General features: G+C 41.7%; 1 protein-coding gene across 3 annotated transcripts in view; it reads left to right on the top strand.

Annotated features, from left to right (window-relative positions):
• Positions 1-18,175, top strand: part of Patsas (palmitoyltransferase Patsas) — a 79,264-nt gene that overhangs the window by 44,160 nt on the left and 16,929 nt on the right. For all 3 annotated transcript variants that reach the window (XM_067153478.2, XM_068229123.1, XM_067153479.2), the window contains 2 exons: positions 10,759-10,892; positions 12,704-12,849. In XM_067153478.2, coding sequence (XP_067009579.2) covers positions 10,759-10,892; positions 12,704-12,849 — 280 coding nt within the window. The remainder of the gene's footprint in view (positions 1-10,758; positions 10,893-12,703; positions 12,850-18,175) is intronic.

The following is an 18,175-nucleotide window of genomic DNA, read 5'->3' on the forward strand; positions in this document are numbered from 1 at the left end:
TTTATTCTCCAATAAAGTGATTGTGGGCGGGTGTTCTCATTCCCCTAACGCCTAGAACCTTCTGCGAGAGTATATAAACTGCTGATTTTAGGGTCTCTGCGCCACTTCTGTTCCATCTTTCAGTGTGTAAAGTACATAGCAGGGGGCGGGAAGCGCCTCTTTCTTCGGCAGCGGTCAACAACAAGGTAATGGCCAATTAATAACTTCTTTCTTTGCTAGCTCAGCAGTTTAACTCTCGGGGCGGGTCCGAAGCTTTTTCCATTATGTAACCTTCCTTAAAATGTAAAGAAACTTGTATCTATTTCATCTTTTAAACTGCATATCGGGATAGAGAGTGCTTAACCCTCTCGAGCTCCCAATCATATTGTTTTGAGGTGAACTTATTTTTCTCAACCTATTCTTCGTTAATATAATGTAAATTGTTCTTTTCTGAAGTCACCTCTGTAGTATGGGATTAGCCCTTGCATTAACGGCCTAGTGCCAAGTAGGTTTTAAATAAAGTGTATTAGGAGTGCGGAGAGCCTCCTTTCAAGTTGGTATTTTAGAGGCCATATAATTAACCTTTTCTCACTTAATAGGCCTCAGTAGATTGGGTATTTTACCCCTGTGTTTATGTCCGTTGAGGACAGCTTGAAGGTGGAGTTTGGTGTGGCCTGGGAGAGGCTTAAATTTGAGAGCGAGTGGCTCTTTTCCGGAAACTGAGTCTTGTATGCCTCGAGGAGGCTTTACGGTGTAATTTGGAGCAAGTGCTCCAGGGTTTGATTGGGGTCTTCTGCCCCGTTGTTGAAATTTGTATATCGTAAAGTTGGGCTAGTTGCTCAAGAATTGTGTTTTCAGGGCTCGAAGCCCAAATCCTGTAAATACTGTAATTGTACTTTGTTGTCTTGCTACTCCGTACCTGCCATTCTTGTTATTTCTGAATTTTGGAAAGAAAATATAACCTTGTTAAATTTTACATTTAACTTTAATTCCGTAGTTGAAGACCTATTCACACCCGCACCTTCTTTCACCTCTACCTACCACGGAAATCTCCGTAACAAGTGGTAGCAGAGCGTGGTTGAATGGGTCTCATTTTAGCCCCTTTTGACGGCTAAATATTGTTCTGTTCCGAACTCTAACCATTTTCTCAGTTGCTGGAATTTTTGAGGTTTTCAAAATTGTTCTGTCACCATGCCCGGCCCTCGCGATGTTCTCCATCTTAACTATTTGCGCAAGGAAGAGTTGATCTATGAGTTAACTATCAGAAATGTACAATCTGGAGGCACGGTTGCAGTAGACACAAACAAGCTTAGAGAGTCCCTAGATTTGCCCATTTCCATCCCCAATTTGGGAGAGAAAGAAATTGACGACTCTCTTTCCACGATCACGGAGAATACTACGGGGCTAGCTTCTGTAGTTAGTTTTTTTGATGAAAATGATCCTTCTCCTAATCAAATTAAGCGTGTGCAAGCTAGGCTGTTTCATTTTTCAAATAGAGTTAACGATCTGTTGTCTCTAAAGTTGAATGACGTTCAGAAGAAGGAAGCTAGTGCGCTGCTTGAAAATATTTCTGAATTATCTAGCAAGGTCACTCAATTGTTAACTGGGGAAGTTCCTCCCAAAACTGATCAACCCACCACGATGAATGCTGGGAGCGAGGAAGAGCCTCCTAAGGGAGAAGTCACTTGAGGCATTGGCCGTCTCAGCGGAAGGAGTTAGATACGCCGATTCATTGCGTGTCGCGAAAGAACCCCCGCCTTCTTTTAGTAATACTCGGCCTCCACCTCGCCGATCAGTCACACCTCGTAAATGCTACGCTTGCGGGTCGCCCGACCATCTTCGGAACAAGTGCCCATTGCTTAAGTCTAGTGGGACAAGGAATGGAGCTGGTTCATCACAAGGCTGTTTTAAATGTGGGGCTTTCTCACATATCGCCAAGAATTGTCCCAATTCGAATAGCACCCCCTCCTGCTCAACTTCTGGTGCAACTTCCAACAACAATATAAAGTGACTAGTGCCTTCGGCTGAGTCGATTAATCCATCTTCCCGAGACTCAGCCCCGGGTAAACAGATCGAAAAATCAGGGAAATTTCAATCTTCAAATCCATCCCTTGAATGCCCCAAGGAGTGTCTTAGGATTGCGGCGGATACCCCCGCACCGGTTCCTTTTCTTAAGATTGAGTTAAATAATGAACCTGTAACAGCTCTCTTAGATTCAGGCAGTGTTTGTTCGATTATTTCGGCTGAATGGTATTCTAAATTGAAATCTGTTTGTAAACTACCTGACTATGTCTCATCTCCTGTTCAATATGTTTCGGCTAATTCATCTCCATTAGAAATTCTAGGTTCCGTACAGGTCAAAATTCGTATTTTTAAATTTACATGGAAAACCAAACTGTTTGTGGCTAAGCATTTGTCTTGCCCCATCATACTGGGAGCGGACTTTATTTCTCACACTGGTCTTGTGCTCGATCTTCAGAGTAACTCGTGCACATTCAAATTTGCGTTCAATTGTAAAATTCCCTTGTTAAAGTGTAATTCTGTATCATGCTCATCTATTTCGCCTACCCAGGATGAGATGTTGTTAGACCTTAGACATCTACCTGAGGAGCAGGCTGATAGTATTCGTAAATTATGTCAGTCATTTCCAGAGGTGTTCTCTGATACTCTTGGTGTTACTGACCTTATTGAATACAAAATCGAGGTCACGGATTCGATTCCTGTCCGTTTTCCACCTTATAGGCTTTCTCCACCTAAAATGATGGCTCTGAAAGAAATCATCGATCAGATGTTGAAGGACGGTATTATTAGGCCCTCTAAGTCGGCGTATTCGTCACCTATCTTTCTAGTCCCGAAACCCCAAGGAGGCTTCAAGCCTGTCATTGATTATAGGGCTCTCAATCGGAAGGTGGTGTTACAATCTGTGCCCCTTCCTGACCTTCATTCTTGTTTTTCATGGTTTCGTAAGGCCAAGTTCTTTACTATCTTGGACTTGAATCAGCCCTATAATCAAATTCCCCTTGCCGAAGAGTCTAAACATCTTACAGCGTTTGCCACGGACTGGAACTTGTATGAATACAACCACGTGCCTTTCGGGCTCCCCACGGGAGCAGCTGTACTCACTAGGCTACTAGATAGGGTCTTCTCCGACATCAAATTTGAGTACTTATATCACTACTTGGATGATGTCGTCGTATTTTCAGAAACTTTTGAAGAACATCTAGATCATCTGCGAGAAGTTCTTGATCGCCTTCGTAAGGCTGGGTTAACTGTCAAGTTGTCCAAGGTTGCCTTTGCTAAGCCCTCTATGTCATTCCTAGGGCATATTGTGTCACCTGATGGTGTTGCCGTCGATCATTCCAGAACACAGGCCATCCGTGATTTTAAACCTCCTAAGGACGTTAAAGGTATCGCCAGGTTCATAGGTATGGTGAATTTCTTCAGGAAGTTTATTCCTAACTTCGCTAATAGAGCGGCGCCCTTGAACCTTCTTCGTAGGAAAGGCATCAAATTCGAGTGGGGTCCTTCTCAACAAGCCGCTTTTGAAGATCTTAAATTAGCTCTCTGTAATGCCCCTGTCCTTGCTATGCCTGATTTCTCAAAGAAATTCATCGTCCAAACGGACGCATCGTCGTCAGCAGTAGCTGCAGTCCTTCTTCAAGAGACTGAACTAGGGAGGCGACCCATCGCCTATGCATCTAGGACTCTATCGGCTCAAGAAGCAAAATACTCCATATATGAGCTCGAAGGTTTGGCAGTCTTATTCGCCTTAGAGAAGTTCCGTCTCTATCTGGAACATGTCAAATTCGACCTGGAGACAGATAATCAAGCCTTAAGCTGGGTCTTAGGTAGGCCGCGTCGTACTGGTCGTATAGCCCGTTGGGCCATCTGTATTTCTGCCTTCCAATTCGATGTCAGGCATAACCGAGGTACCGAAAATGTTGTCGCTGATGGACTCAGGCGTATGTTTTCCAACGACATTGAGAACCATGAACCGGTCGATAGTTCATCTCCTCCCGAGTCCATGTTATCTGATGTTAATGCCATCTTAACAGATGCCCCCATGCTTTTTAGGGATATCGAGAGATACCAACGTGAAGATCCGACGCTGGCTCCGATAATGGAAACCCTTTCTTCTGGGGAACGTGTGGTCCCTTATTTTCTGAGGAATGGTGTTCTATGTTGCCCTTCGAGGCAGGATAAGATGATGAAAGTTGTCGTTCCAGCTGTTCTTGTACCTATGATCTTCAAGTACTATCATGAGACCCCATTAGGGGGGCATCTTGGAATCTTTAAAACTCGTGAAAAGATTCGTGAAAGGTTCATCTGGAAGGGTATGGACGGTGAAATCCATGAACTTGTAAAAGCTTGTAAATCTTGTTTGCTTAGTAAACCCACCATGTCCACCAAGGTAGGCCTTCTGTCTTCGCATCAAGCGTCGCGCCCCATGGAACGCCTGTATATCGATTATGTAGGACCCTTCCCCCAGTCGAAGGGAAATGCCAACAAATTCATCTTTGTATGTGTAGATGGTTTTACAAGATTTTCCTGGTTATTTCCGACTAAGCTGGCTACCGCTGAGTCCACCATTACTTGCCTAAATTCTATTTTTGCTTCTTTTGGTCCGTGCCAATATGTTGTGTCTGATAATGCTAAGGCGTTCACATCAAACCTTTTTCGTAAATTCTGTTTTGACTTGTCTATCTCTCATGTAACTACTTCTGCTTATTACCCTCAACCATCGCTGGCTGAACGGGTTAACCGTAATCTCAGGTCCGCGCTTATTGCCTATCATCATGAAGATCATTCCAGGTGGGACACGTCCTTGCATTGGTTAGCTTTTGCTTTGAATTCGGCGGTTCATGAATCGCATAAGTTTACTCCAGCCTCTTTGATGTTCAAGTTTGTTCCCAACACGCCGCTCTCTAACCTCTGGTCTCTGAGTGACATTCTACCCGAGACAATAGATCCGGACAACATCAAAGATCTTTGGAAGAAGGCTAAAGCCAATCTTAAAGTGTCTCATGAAAAGGTTAGGGAAAGGTATGATCGTGGACGGAGACCCACCCCTTTGAAGATAGGTGACCAAGTTATGGTCAAGAATTTTGTTCCCGCGGGCAAGCTTGCCCCCAGATTCCATGGGCCTTGTATCATTCTCGATTTTCTTACGCCGGTCACATTATTATTAAGTAATCCAGCCACCGAGAGGATATTTAGGGTTCACCCGGTGTAATTTCTGTGTTAACGTGCTTCATATTATCTTGAAAGGAATATGAAGGTTATATTTTTTTTGAGTTTTCACTTTTAAGGCATTCTGCCCCTTCTAAAATATTTTCTATATTTAAGCATTTTTGTAAACCTCCCCCGATTCGTTAAACTGCCATTCTGTCCTTACCACGGCCATTACCACGCTCCCGTCTCCTGCTATACACACTGTGGCTTGCTTATATTAAATGCCATGGATATCTGCACGCCGCTGGCCCCTCAACCTCTCCACAAAGTATGTGCCCTCAAAAAGATGACGGTCCAACAATATTCTGCCGCCTAGCTTTAATGTTTCAGTGCCCCCGCAGCCGCACGGCGCTGTGCCGCGACTGGGTTTGAGGATGGGCCCCCTCGACCCCAGCGAGGACGACATGTGCACGGCGAGCCGGAGCTCTCCTCCCGGCAAAGGCTGATGTGCGGCGCACGACCTGCTACTTGCCCGCAGCCTGTATATCTTCACCGCGGGCGCGGCGTTTTTCAACACCACTGCTCCCCTCATGGTGCGGGCGAGCGGTATCTCAGGGTACTTGAGGGGTCCGAGCGGCCTCTCCTGGACGCAAGCGGCAACGGCCGATCTGGCCATTCAACTTAGTCTACATCAACTACATGGACATTCCAGTTCGACATTACTACCTTCTCTTGGATTTTTCTGCCATACCTGGTGGACTTAGAAATTTTTTTTTCTCAACTTCAAAAACTAAAGTTTATCTTCTGAATTCAACTTCTACAAGCATAAAGACTTTACTTCACCTGTAACAACAAAAATTTTGAAACTGAATCAAACCATATTAAGAAAATCTTAAAAATACTTCTGCAATTAATCTCCACATCTACATCAAAACTTGGACCTAGTTTTCAAACAAATTTCATGTGTCACCCCTGGAGGAACGTTTGGGGGGGGAGGTCTGTACCGGGCGGTACACCTCCACGCCGCTAATTCAAAAGGTGCGCCAGTTGAAACTCCTCTGCTGGAGGAAGTCTGAACTTTATTGACGGTATTAATTTTCTACTTTCTCAGAAGATGTCACTACCTGTAAATTTTGGAGTTTTAGAACTGTGTCATTTTTGATGTGTTTTTGTTTTGCTTGAAGTAAGAAGTGTGAACTTTCTCTTCTAGAGGACACTACTGAAGAACTACAATAGTGCACCCTAGTGCGAAGAAAAAGAACTGTTCCTTGGAGAAAATTTTATTTCAAAAGTTTGTTCTTTGTTAAATTTCTTTCAGTCATTGGTTAAGTTGGCAATATTACCCCTTTCTTTCCCCTTGTTTTAAATCTAGCCAATCCCGAATTTCTGAAATTAATTTTCCACCAATAATGTGTTTCTTCTTCATCTTGTGTAGGGGTTTCTCTTTATTCTCCAATAAAGTGATTGTGGGCGGGTGTTCTCATTCCCCTAACGCCTAGAACCTTCTGCGAGAGTATATAAACTGCTGATTTTAGGGTCTCTGCGCCACTTCTGTTCCATCTTTCAGTGTGTAAAGTACATAGCAGGGGGCGGGAAGCGCCTCTTTCTTCGGCAGCGGTCAACAACAAGGTAATGGCCAATTAATAACTTCTTTCTTTGCTAGCTCAGCAGTTTAACTCTCGGGGCGGGTCCGAAGCTTTTTCCATTATGTAACCTTCCTTAAAATGTAAAGAAACTTGTATCTATTTCATCTTTTAAACTGCATATCGGGATAGAGAGTGCTTAACCCTCTCGAGCTCCCAATCATATTGTTTTGAGGTGAACTTATTTTTCTCAACCTATTCTTCGTTAATATAATGTAAATTGTTCTTTTCTGAAGTCACCTCTGTAGTATGGGATTAGCCCTTGCATTAACGGCCTAGTGCCAAGTAGGTTTTAAATAAAGTGTATTAGGAGTGCGGAGAGCCTCCTTTCAAGTTGGTATTTTAGAGGCCATATAATTAACCTTTTCTCACTTAATAGGCCTCAGTAGATTGGGTATTTTACCCCTGTGTTTATGTCCGTTGAGGACAGCTTGAAGGTGGAGTTTGGTGTGGCCTGGGAGAGGCTTAAATTTGAGAGCGAGTGGCTCTTTTCCGGAAACTGAGTCTTGTATGCCTCGAGGAGGCTTTACGGTGTAATTTGGAGCAAGTGCTCCAGGGTTTGATTGGGGTCTTCTGCCCCGTTGTTGAAATTTGTATATCGTAAAGTTGGGCTAGTTGCTCAAGAATTGTGTTTTCAGGGCTCGAAGCCCAAATCCTGTAAATACTGTAATTGTACTTTGTTGTCTTGCTACTCCGTACCTGCCATTCTTGTTATTTCTGAATTTTGGAAAGAAAATATAACCTTGTTAAATTTTACATTTAACTTTAATTCCGTAGTTGAAGACCTATTCGCACCCGCACCTTCTTTCACCTCTACCTACCACGGAAATCTCCGTAACAGTGAGTCTTCATTTAGTTTGCGTACTGCCAACGTGTAAATAATGGATATATCTCAAGTGTTGTAGTAATTCTTAGCTTCAGTACCACATATTCTTCCCAAGTCGAAACACCCCGCCCAGAAATATTATGAACTGAGAAGAAAAGGCCAACTTAATTCTGCCCAACGTTCATATAGGACCTCTTCAAACCCTGAAAGATCAACAAAAAGGGGAAGAGAAAAGAGAAGAAGGAAGTACATGTATGAATCCACTCAGTTCTACTATTACAATCAGCGGCGAAAAGCCATACGCAGTGTATTTACAAACGAACAACCAATTTGCAGCCTGAAAGAAGATGTACTGCACACATACTTTTCGGACATATTTTCTAGGCCGAACAACCACAAAAGACCGGAATACCCTCAAAAAGGCACTGAGAGTGAACTCTTGGAGACTAACGACCTATACAGTCCGGTCATATCTAAAGAAGACATTATTCAGGCAACACAGAAAATCAAGATAGACACCGCAAGCGGTCCTGACCACGTAATCGTCCCAGCTATTAAAAACAGCACGATTTCAGAGATAATCGCAATCATCGCCACTAGAATGCTAACAACAGGGTTAGTACCATCGACTTTCAAGAAAGCCCGTACAATTCTGGTTCATAAAGGAGGTGATGTAAATGATCCCAGTAACTGGCGTCCAATTACTATATGCTCAGTTATTAGACGGGTCTTCGAGAAAGTTCTTGATAAACAGCTTCGGAACTAAATTGTGTTACATGACAATCAGAGGGGTTTCACCAACACACCCGGTACTTACATAAATACCTCAATTTTGGAAGCCGCTTTACAGCACACTAGGCAAGAAAAGAACGATGCATGCATTATATTTCTCAACGTTCGCAAAGCTTTTGATAACGTCGGACATGCGCACCTCCAGAGCACACTGGAGTCGGTCGGAGTGCCCGAAAAACTGACGAGACTGCTAATTGCTCTACAAGAAGGAAACGTAACAGATACAGACACGAAAACGGAACAAAACCCATCAAAATTAATCGCGGTGTGCTTCAAGGCTCCCCTTTGTCACCGGCATTATTTAACATCGCTACCAATCATATTGTGGAAGAACTATCTGAAGATTCTTTAGCAAGGAATTACGGTTACTCGATTGCAAACGAGGAGCCTAACCTCACTATAAAGTGTTACGCCGACGATACGATAATATTTGGGAAAAACACTGAATCTGCTGCCGAACTAGCTAGGATCGCCATAGAAAGATTTAAGGAACTCGGCCTGGACATCAGCGCTTCAAAATCAGCTTGTCTTTCTATCAGAAAAGGTCATCTAACGGAGGAGAATATCATCATTAATGACGACTGTGAAATTAAATCACAGTGCAACGGAAGTGCCATTCGTTACTTAGGTGTGAATTTCTTCAATGAACTTTAACTGGATTCACAAGCCGTACTTGACAAGACGCGAAACAAGATTGACACCCTTGTTAGCTCATCATTGCTGCAATCTGACCCGAAATTTTCAATTTTAAATAGTTCAGTATCACCTACTCTTATTTACCCACTCCAAGTTACTCCCCTAAACAAGATACCTAAAACTTTTCTATCAGATGCGGATAAAATACTGAAGAGTGGAACTAAAGAATTATTACAACTACCAGCAGACGTTCCGGATCACATGATATACACCGAAAGGAAGTATAAAGGCCTCGGTTTATTTCGCGCCACTTGGGAAGCCAAACTACAGCATATTAACATCTGTAATAAATTATCGCTTGCAAATAATGGCTACATTAATGCAACTAGGAACCTGGAACAAGAACGTACAATTTGTTTGCAAGATCTAGGCATAGAAATGAATGATCGAGTTATGTCCAAAAATAGCCATCTTCCGAATGTAAGGAACGTCCGACAGATACTACGAGACAGAATTTCAGTCATGGACGAAGTTGCCGCCCAAAGGAAAGGGCGTTGGACTCTTCCAGGAATACACGCCAGGGAACAAATGGATAAGAGATCACCGAGGCTTATCCTGTGCGGAATGGAGAGAGGCCATCAAGATGACAGCGAATGTGTGCGCCGTTCGCTCCGTGCCGGGAAGGTCCCAGGATAACACCCTCTGTCGGCGTTGCCACAGAGAGCACGAAACTCTTGCCCATGTCCTGGGAGCCTGCCCTCACGGGGAGGTATTGAGAAATTCCCGCCATCATACAATACGACACATGATTGCGACCTCGCTGAGGGATCATGGTTTCACGGTGCACGAAGAGGTCTCTGGCCTAGCTTCCGACGGGAGTAACAGGCGTATTGACATGATAGCTTTTCAACCTGCTAGCAAGCAAGGGCTAATCTTAGATCCCACAATACGCTTCGAGTTGCACATTGTTCAGGCCGAAGAGGTGGACGCCGAAAAGAAGTCAATTTACCAGCCAACTGTAAACTACTATAAAGATAAATATCACCTAGACAATATTTCCGTCCATGGACTCATGATCGGAGCTCGAGGCACAATCCCTAAATTTCTTGTACAGCTATGGGATTCTCTCGGCCTCAGTCGGACACGACTTCACGACATCGCTATCGCCGTAATACGAGGTTCAGTGACCATACTCCGCAATCATCTATATAACATTTGAACAACAATATTGCAAATTTATTCCTGAGCCTTGTGATTTTTCTACCTGGCACAGTAGCAAAGTCAACAGTAACTTAGAAAACAAAATACCATGCAGTTGACATACTTTTTCCTTGTGGCAGCCTCCGCATGGGGGAAGTTTGTAATAAATAAAATGAAAAATCATCCGTTCTGTGAAAATACTTTTCCTTCAGCAGAAGCTGGACTTTGAGTTTAATGTGCAAGTGGCACATATTTTGCAATACTGTTATCATTACAATTCTCCTTTAATAAAATTTTGTTTTGTGTGTGTGAAATAACTCTCTTAATACACAACAATTTCTGTTGGTGAGATGATTCTCATTATCTAGTGTACTTCGCAGAATTGTGTAGATTCACAAATGAATATAGGAGGAAGAATTGTGAAGACGACAATGGTGTTGTGAAAGTACAACAAAATATATTTTTTACTGTTTTTAGCATAAGATGTTTTACACAGTGTTCTCCTTACAGGTCATGCTGAGATAATTAGGCTCCTTATGTATTCGGGAGTTGACTTGGAGAAACCTGATAACTTCGGTTCAACTCCTCTACATTTAGCTTGTCTCTCCGGGAACGTAAGCTGTGTCAAGATCTTATGTGAGAAGGTATGTTATCACCTGTGAGCTTGCATTTGGGAGATTGTACGTTCATGCTTTCCTATTTTTACTGCGAGAAAATGCTGGAAATTTACCGTTCTTAACACTACAAATGCTGTCTCCCAAACCTAGACTTTTCTCATCCTTGTGTCACCAAAACCCTGTATATGTTAGTCCGACATTAATTCATTAATAAAAAGAATTTATAGACATGATATGGGCTTATATCGTGTCAAGAAAACAAGGTGAAACTCTTGACATTTTGCAGAGAACTTTGCTCCGAGTCTTCAGAAGAAAATCTCTGTTGTTCTCGAGGAATTCTTCTACAATAATGAGGGTTTGAATTTAGGATTGTTTTACTATTGGAGCTGTAGTGGTACGCCCGTTTGTCACCAGATGGCTTGCTGTATGCTGGCACAGCGCTCCAAGCGGGAGCTGACGACAACATTAAGCTCCACTTAAGATGTTCATCACACCGTGGGTGCGTGAGGATTAAGAGAGAGGACGTCAGACGAATCAGGGACGAAAGTGGTAGAAGAAATAAATATAAACTAATAAAGTAAAATGCTACAAAAGACATCAGGATAGAATAGAACTGAGCTGAAGAATGAAAAGAAAGTATGCGGTGAAAAAGCAGAGCATGGTATGAGATGGTGTGAGAGGCGGGGCGAGGGGCATAACCGGTATACACATGTTACGAAAGTATGACATTAACACATAGCTTGGAATGAATCAACTGGTGATGACGAACTTACCAGTATAGTTCTCCAGCAGTAAAACAATCCTAAATTCAAACCCTCATTATTTTAGAAGACTTCCTCGGGAACAGTCAAGATTTTTTCCGAAGACACGGAGCAAAGTTCTCTGCAAAATGTTAAGAGTTTCACCTTTTTTTCTTGACAAGGCATAAGCCCAAAAGCCCATATATGTCTACATGTATGGGCCATGAAAGCATCAGTGTGAAGAATTTAGCTTGTGAATTTCAAATTTAGTTTGGTTGATTATAGTGAATGAATAGATATTCCAGACTTTTCAAGTCTATTCACCAGTCTTAAATTGAATTCAAAGTACAGACAACCCCTTCATTTCTTTTCTATGGTGGCTGCAAGCATAATTCGTCACCACCATGCTACTACTTCACTATACATTAGTATTTCTTTTCACATTAAGATATCACTGTAATATTCCACTATTATACATGTAGTCACTACGAATCATACAACATGCACTGATCTGTGCTTTAACATTCATATGCATTCATTCACGAAAAGAGAGGACATCAGACGAATGTGGTAGAAGGGCCCACGTACACAGACAGTGACTGCTGCTTTTGTAGCATGTTAACAGAAGCACCCATCCCCCTGCCCTTAGCAGAAACCAATTCTAACAACTTTGATCCTTCAAGCTGGCCCTAGATTACAGTGTTAAACAAAAATATATCTTCGAAGTAACGCATTAAAGATTCTCGGAAGTGCTGTTACATAATACTAACTTAACATACTGTCACAATATAGTCAGGTAGGAATAAGATTTCTAAGCTTTAATAGGTTGGATTTCAATGAATAGAAAGCTTCTTCTAGCCTGCTTGTAAATTCATTATGAAAAGTTGCATAAATAGCACGTTTTTTTTTTAGGAGCTGCACCGGTAATGTAATGTTTATGCAACTCTTTAAACGCTAACGTTGTGCAGCCTAGAAACTGCTCTCTACTCATTGAATTCTAACCTATTACCAAATTCAAATATGCTCCCTCTGTTAATAATATCTGGTATAACCAGGTCTTTTGTTACATTTTGTGTCAATCAAATTATTTCCTTTCAGAGTAAGATCGAATTGGAGCCTAAAGATAAGAACGGTAAGACTCCTCTTGCCCTGGCCAAGAGCCACCGTCACATGGACATAGTTCAAGTGTTAGTAGCAGAGCAGAAAAGACGAGCTCGATGGATGCCTCCCATCTCAGAGATATGGTGAGTAGATGAAGATTTGATTCACTCGTTCTCTTTTTTTAAATTTTTAACTTTGTGATTTAAATTAGCTTATGATGGTAGTTAGATGGTGTTCATCCTCTATGCTTAAAGTGCTCAATCAATTGATCTTTGAGTGTCAAAAGACAAAAATGCCAAGGCTGGAAAACTGAATACTGGCGTACAGTGCCTTCAGGCAACTGGAAACAGTTGTACTTAGGTGCTATTATAACTAGTGAAAGCTGCTGCAGAGGAGAAGAATCAGAATGGCCAGGAACATCATGAAAATAAGAGATTCCTTAGGCATCAGACAGCTAGATAACATGACTTGACCAAGTAAGATCTATTCTGGACGTCAGAGGTAAAACTATCTTCAATGTAAAAACTACAATTTTGAGTATGTGACTTATTTTGGTCATGCCCTCTTATGGGTACAATATTGTATATTTCCCAGGAATGAAGAAAAATTGTGATAATATTGTATGTGCAAGGAGAACCCAGCATTAAACCTTATGTCTGTTGCACTCCGTATCGTATTGGCTATTACGATAGTTTACCATGGTTAGAACTGTCGATTACACCTGCCTTAAAGATAGCAAAATATGCGCCTCTATAGCTTCTTTCTACTCTCCTATAAAGTTAGTTATAGTTTACCTCTGATGTCCAGAATTGGGGAATTTGAAAGAAAGGAGCCCGACACACGTACTATGATTATAGTAATTATTGTTTTAAGAGGCAATACACCAACAGTTGATATTGTTCTCAAAATCACAGGACATGCATCACACCTGCATTCCAAACCGTAGGAACATGGTTTCCACTTTTAAATGTCCAAAATGCATTGGGCAGGATATGAACTGTCACTTCCTTGGCGAGATGCAACCAACAGTACCACTCAACTACTATGTCTTCATATTACATTAGTAGATATAGACAAAAATGCAGCATCCATCCATCCATCCATCCCGAGACAGCAACAAGCATATGATACATAAACTTCATAAGCAGGCTGGAGACATTATGGGGGTGATTTTCAGTATTTTGAATTTTGTCATGTGGTGGATATCGACCACTGTCGGAGGTTCCTCGCCCAGGATAGCCTTCTTTATCTACGTTCACATTTCCCTTCTATCCTGCCTTCAATAATCAGTTGTATTAGGCTGTACTTGTCATTTTAGAAGATGCGACCAATGAGGGCTCCTTTTATGCATGCTGCAAAGTCACGTGATGTACCGGCATCATCAAGTACCTCCTCGTTGGTGATATGGTATATCCATGTGTTCTTGAACATTCTGCAAATATTCAATATCTCAAAGGCCTGGAGTTATTTCATTGATGAAGACTTTGGTGTCTATCCTTCATTACAATAAAACAGCGCTGGTAACACACGCTTCACGTGAGGCTCAATGCAGTCTGGAAAGATGACAAGATACCTACTGATTGGAGCAAGGGTGTTATTATCCCCGTTTAGGAAAGGAAATCGTTAAAAATGCTCCAACTGCCGGGGAATAACACTCCTTTCTGATGGGCTTAAGATTCTTGAGAAAATCTTAGCAGATTAAGAGTCATCTTAGGGCCATAGTTAGAAGAGGAATAGTATCGCTTCAGACCTAAAAGGTCCACAACAGACCTAATTTTCAGTGTCCATATTATAATGGAGAAAAATTTGGAAAAAAACCAAAGATCTTTTTATGGTTTTCCTTGATATTAAGAAGGCATATGACAACATTGCAGAGAGAGAAGATATGGGAATGCTTGAGAAAAAGGAATGTGTCGAAGGGACTGGTGAGGAAAATTCAGATGCTGTATGAGTTGTGTGCGATTGGGTGACGGACGTTCATCCTGGTTCCAGACCAAAAGTGGAGTTCAGCAAGGCAGTGCACTGTACACATTATTGTTTATCACCACAGTGGATGACATAATGAAGAACATCAAGAAAACCCTCTGGTGAACTAAATGAAACGGCTTTCGCTGATGATGTTACAATCTGGGAAAAAACTGGGGGAACAAGTACAGTTGAGATTCAATGAAAGGAAGGTTAAGTTCCAGGAGTTCAATCTCAAGATAAGCAAGCCAAAACGGTAGTGATGGCAATAAACAGAGAAGGACAACCAGCGAACATCATATAGGAAACCATCCATTAGAAAGTGTAGGAAGCTTTACATACCTTGGCAGTGTAATATCTGGAGATACACTAGCCACAAAGGAGGTGGCAAATAGGGTGCAGAAGAGCTTGCACTTTTACCAGAAAGTATGAACACTCCTCTGGATCCCAAAGTACCAACAAAATCAAAGCTGGTGATGACGAAAAATACGGCTTCCGATTGACATAGCTAAATACAGTTCAGTGTCTTGGAAAGGTGTGGTATCCAACTGATGGGGCGATGCCATACTGGTTATTTTTGATGATTGATTTTCCTGAATTGTATTAAAGCTGGTGATGTTCAATCAGTACTTCATACCAATCTTAACCTATGGTATCGAAATCTGCAGCCTCACTAAGGAGGACTCATCAAATTTGCAGCCTTATAAAATCTTAAAATACTCAAAGAATCAAAAGAATCAGGCATCAACTCCTCTTGTAAACATGTTGCAATGGGAATCACATTTTCGTCATCTTCTTGGAAAAACGAACAAAAGGACAAACGGCTTCACTCCGCAACTGACAAACATCCAAGACACACGCCCAATCACAACAGGGGAGGTCAGCCAACTTATAAGCAATGGGAAAAATAACAAAGCGGCTGGACTTGATGGGATTTACATAGAACATTTAAAAGACACACTCCATGACCTGCTAGATTCGCTATTCAATGAATGCCTAAAACATAGGTCATTTCCAGAACAATGGCGGAAGACACTTATAATTGTGATCTACAAAGGAAAAGGGAAGAAGGAGGATCCAAACTCTTACAGGGGAATTGCCCTGGAAAATGTAATGTTCAAAACCTACTCTAAACTCCTAAGACGGATGGAATAAAGTCTACATGCTAACATACCATCGAATCAATACGGCTTTACCCCAGGGAAATCAACTCTACAGGCTATGCAGGATCTTGTGCAAGAAATAATAACGACCTTAGCGCAACCTGGTAGACCGCTGTATGCAATCTATATAGAATATTCTAAGGCATTTGACAGTATTAACAGAAGGATACTTATCCATAAGTTGGAAATCATATTAGGAACTTCCAATAGTGAAGTAGAAACATTGAAATCGATTTTAAATGTGAACTATGTAATAATCTATGAAAATCTGCATACATAAGCAGTTTGACTGATCTTGAGTCTATAGATTGTCCAATATCCGAGGTCATTATGTTAAAGAGAACTGGACTCATCGGATCCCCTTGTAGAACACCCTTGGTTTGAGTGATACTCCTCGACGTGGAGAGACGGAAAAAAATGTCATTTCAATACGGACCATAACATGAGATTTGTAACATGTAATATTGAACACTGTTCTGGGTAATATCGTCCAGTAGCAGTATTATAAGAAGCGATAGGCCTAGGGGCTGGATAATAAGGCACCTAAATAAAAATATAACCGAAACTTTGTTTTACAAATAGAACAAGTTGCCTTCCTTCGTTTTTATAAGATTTAAAATTATTTAACACAATAAAAATCATCCATATCTTGAGTAATACAATGGAATGAGAATATATTATAACCACTTTAAAACGAGGGAGCCAGCCCTCATTAACAGGTACCTTTCCTTTTACGACAAGTGAGAGAAGAGTTTCTTACTCTGAACACATTGAACATAACCAGGCTATGCGATAATAACAAACATTACAATTTAAATTAAAACACTCTCCAAATGAGGGGAGAACATTTAAACAGATTTAATACCAAGGGGGAACCAGAGTTACACGGGACTAGTTAATAGCCTCCGTATTTCGGAACCAATTCTCAAAGGCATGTTAAGAAAAACCCCAAATAATAAACAGCACCCTCAAAATACAACGCTGGGTACAAGCTTCAAGTACTTGCCCGACATAGCAGTAACTTATTCCTCAACATAAGGAGGTTCAGATCGCCCATAGTAGAGGCACTTACCTGAAGGGGAACACATCATTACAATTCAGAATACAACTTATTTCTAAACACCAACGGGTCTACATCCTTAAAGCTCTCAAAAGACAAGCTAAAACATTACAAGTTTACTATGGATACATGTTCGTAATAAATGTTTTCTAATACCTCAGGCCCATCCCATATGCTAACATTCCAAGAAAAGGAAACGAAATCCCACTCTGTTACCTTCACGCTTAGTGATGGGGAATGAAGGGCCACGCAAAGAGCCCGACAAGGGAGCGCACAGCTCAAGTGCCAGCAGGCTGCCAGACCACTACGAGGAGCGGCCAACGTCAAGTCTGACGCAACGCTTCCAGAGGGGCGAGGAGAAAGGGGAAGGGGCGTGAAGCGAAGAGATGGAGACCTCTATCCGAAGGGAGGCGCTTCAGAGCAAGAACATTCTCATTTTCTCTGAAGCCATGCGGGAAACAAGGGCAATGATTTATTATTTTAAGGGGTCACCCATAGCAAATTAAGAATACATTTAAAATTCATCCAACAAGTTCACAATACACAAGACAGCTTGCAAGCATAATAAAAAGGCACATGGAAACAAAACAACGATGGCAGGAGAGACTAAAAGTTTTCCATGGCACAAACATGATTTAGAGATCCTTCAAATGGCTAATAAAGGGCCTCTCATGAATAAAATTGAAAATTGTTTTATTCATTTTGAGCAATACTTTAATCCTAACTTCAACTTAAAAATGAAATTTCTGAGAAGCCTAACAGTCTTTTCAATTTCCTAATTAACTCTTTCAAAAACATCAGAATTCCAAACACAACCGTGATCTTTCAAGCTATGCACAATGCACATCACAGTCAATTACCCCCACTACCTCATCTTTCCGCTCCATCTTAGCCCTACTCCCCTGCTTTGGCTCGTCCTCTTCCTCTGCACCCCTCCCTAACCCCTCACTCTCCCTTCCCCTCCACTACTCGGCCTCTATTATTGCACCCTTCAGTAGCCCAGCTCTACTCCTTTCAACAACTGCGCCAACACGCTGCTCAAGGTGAGTTTGCCTCTTTTCATTTGACTTTCTTTTCGTCGATGTAAATTTTATCACGCCTAATTTGGCTTTCAATCTTTTCATCAGGTTTCTATGATTCCATATTGAACCGAGAATCATAACATTGGTTCAAATTAAGATCTTCACACGACCACATTGTTTGCTTCGGAACCACCTGAGTTAAGCCTGTTGAATACCACAGATTAAGTGAACAATCTTTATTCTTCGTACGGATAACATA

The sequence above is a fragment of the Anabrus simplex genome, chromosome 9, assembly GCF_040414725.1.
Source record: "Anabrus simplex isolate iqAnaSimp1 chromosome 9, ASM4041472v1, whole genome shotgun sequence".
Taxonomy (NCBI): Eukaryota; Metazoa; Arthropoda; class Insecta; order Orthoptera; family Tettigoniidae; genus Anabrus; species Anabrus simplex.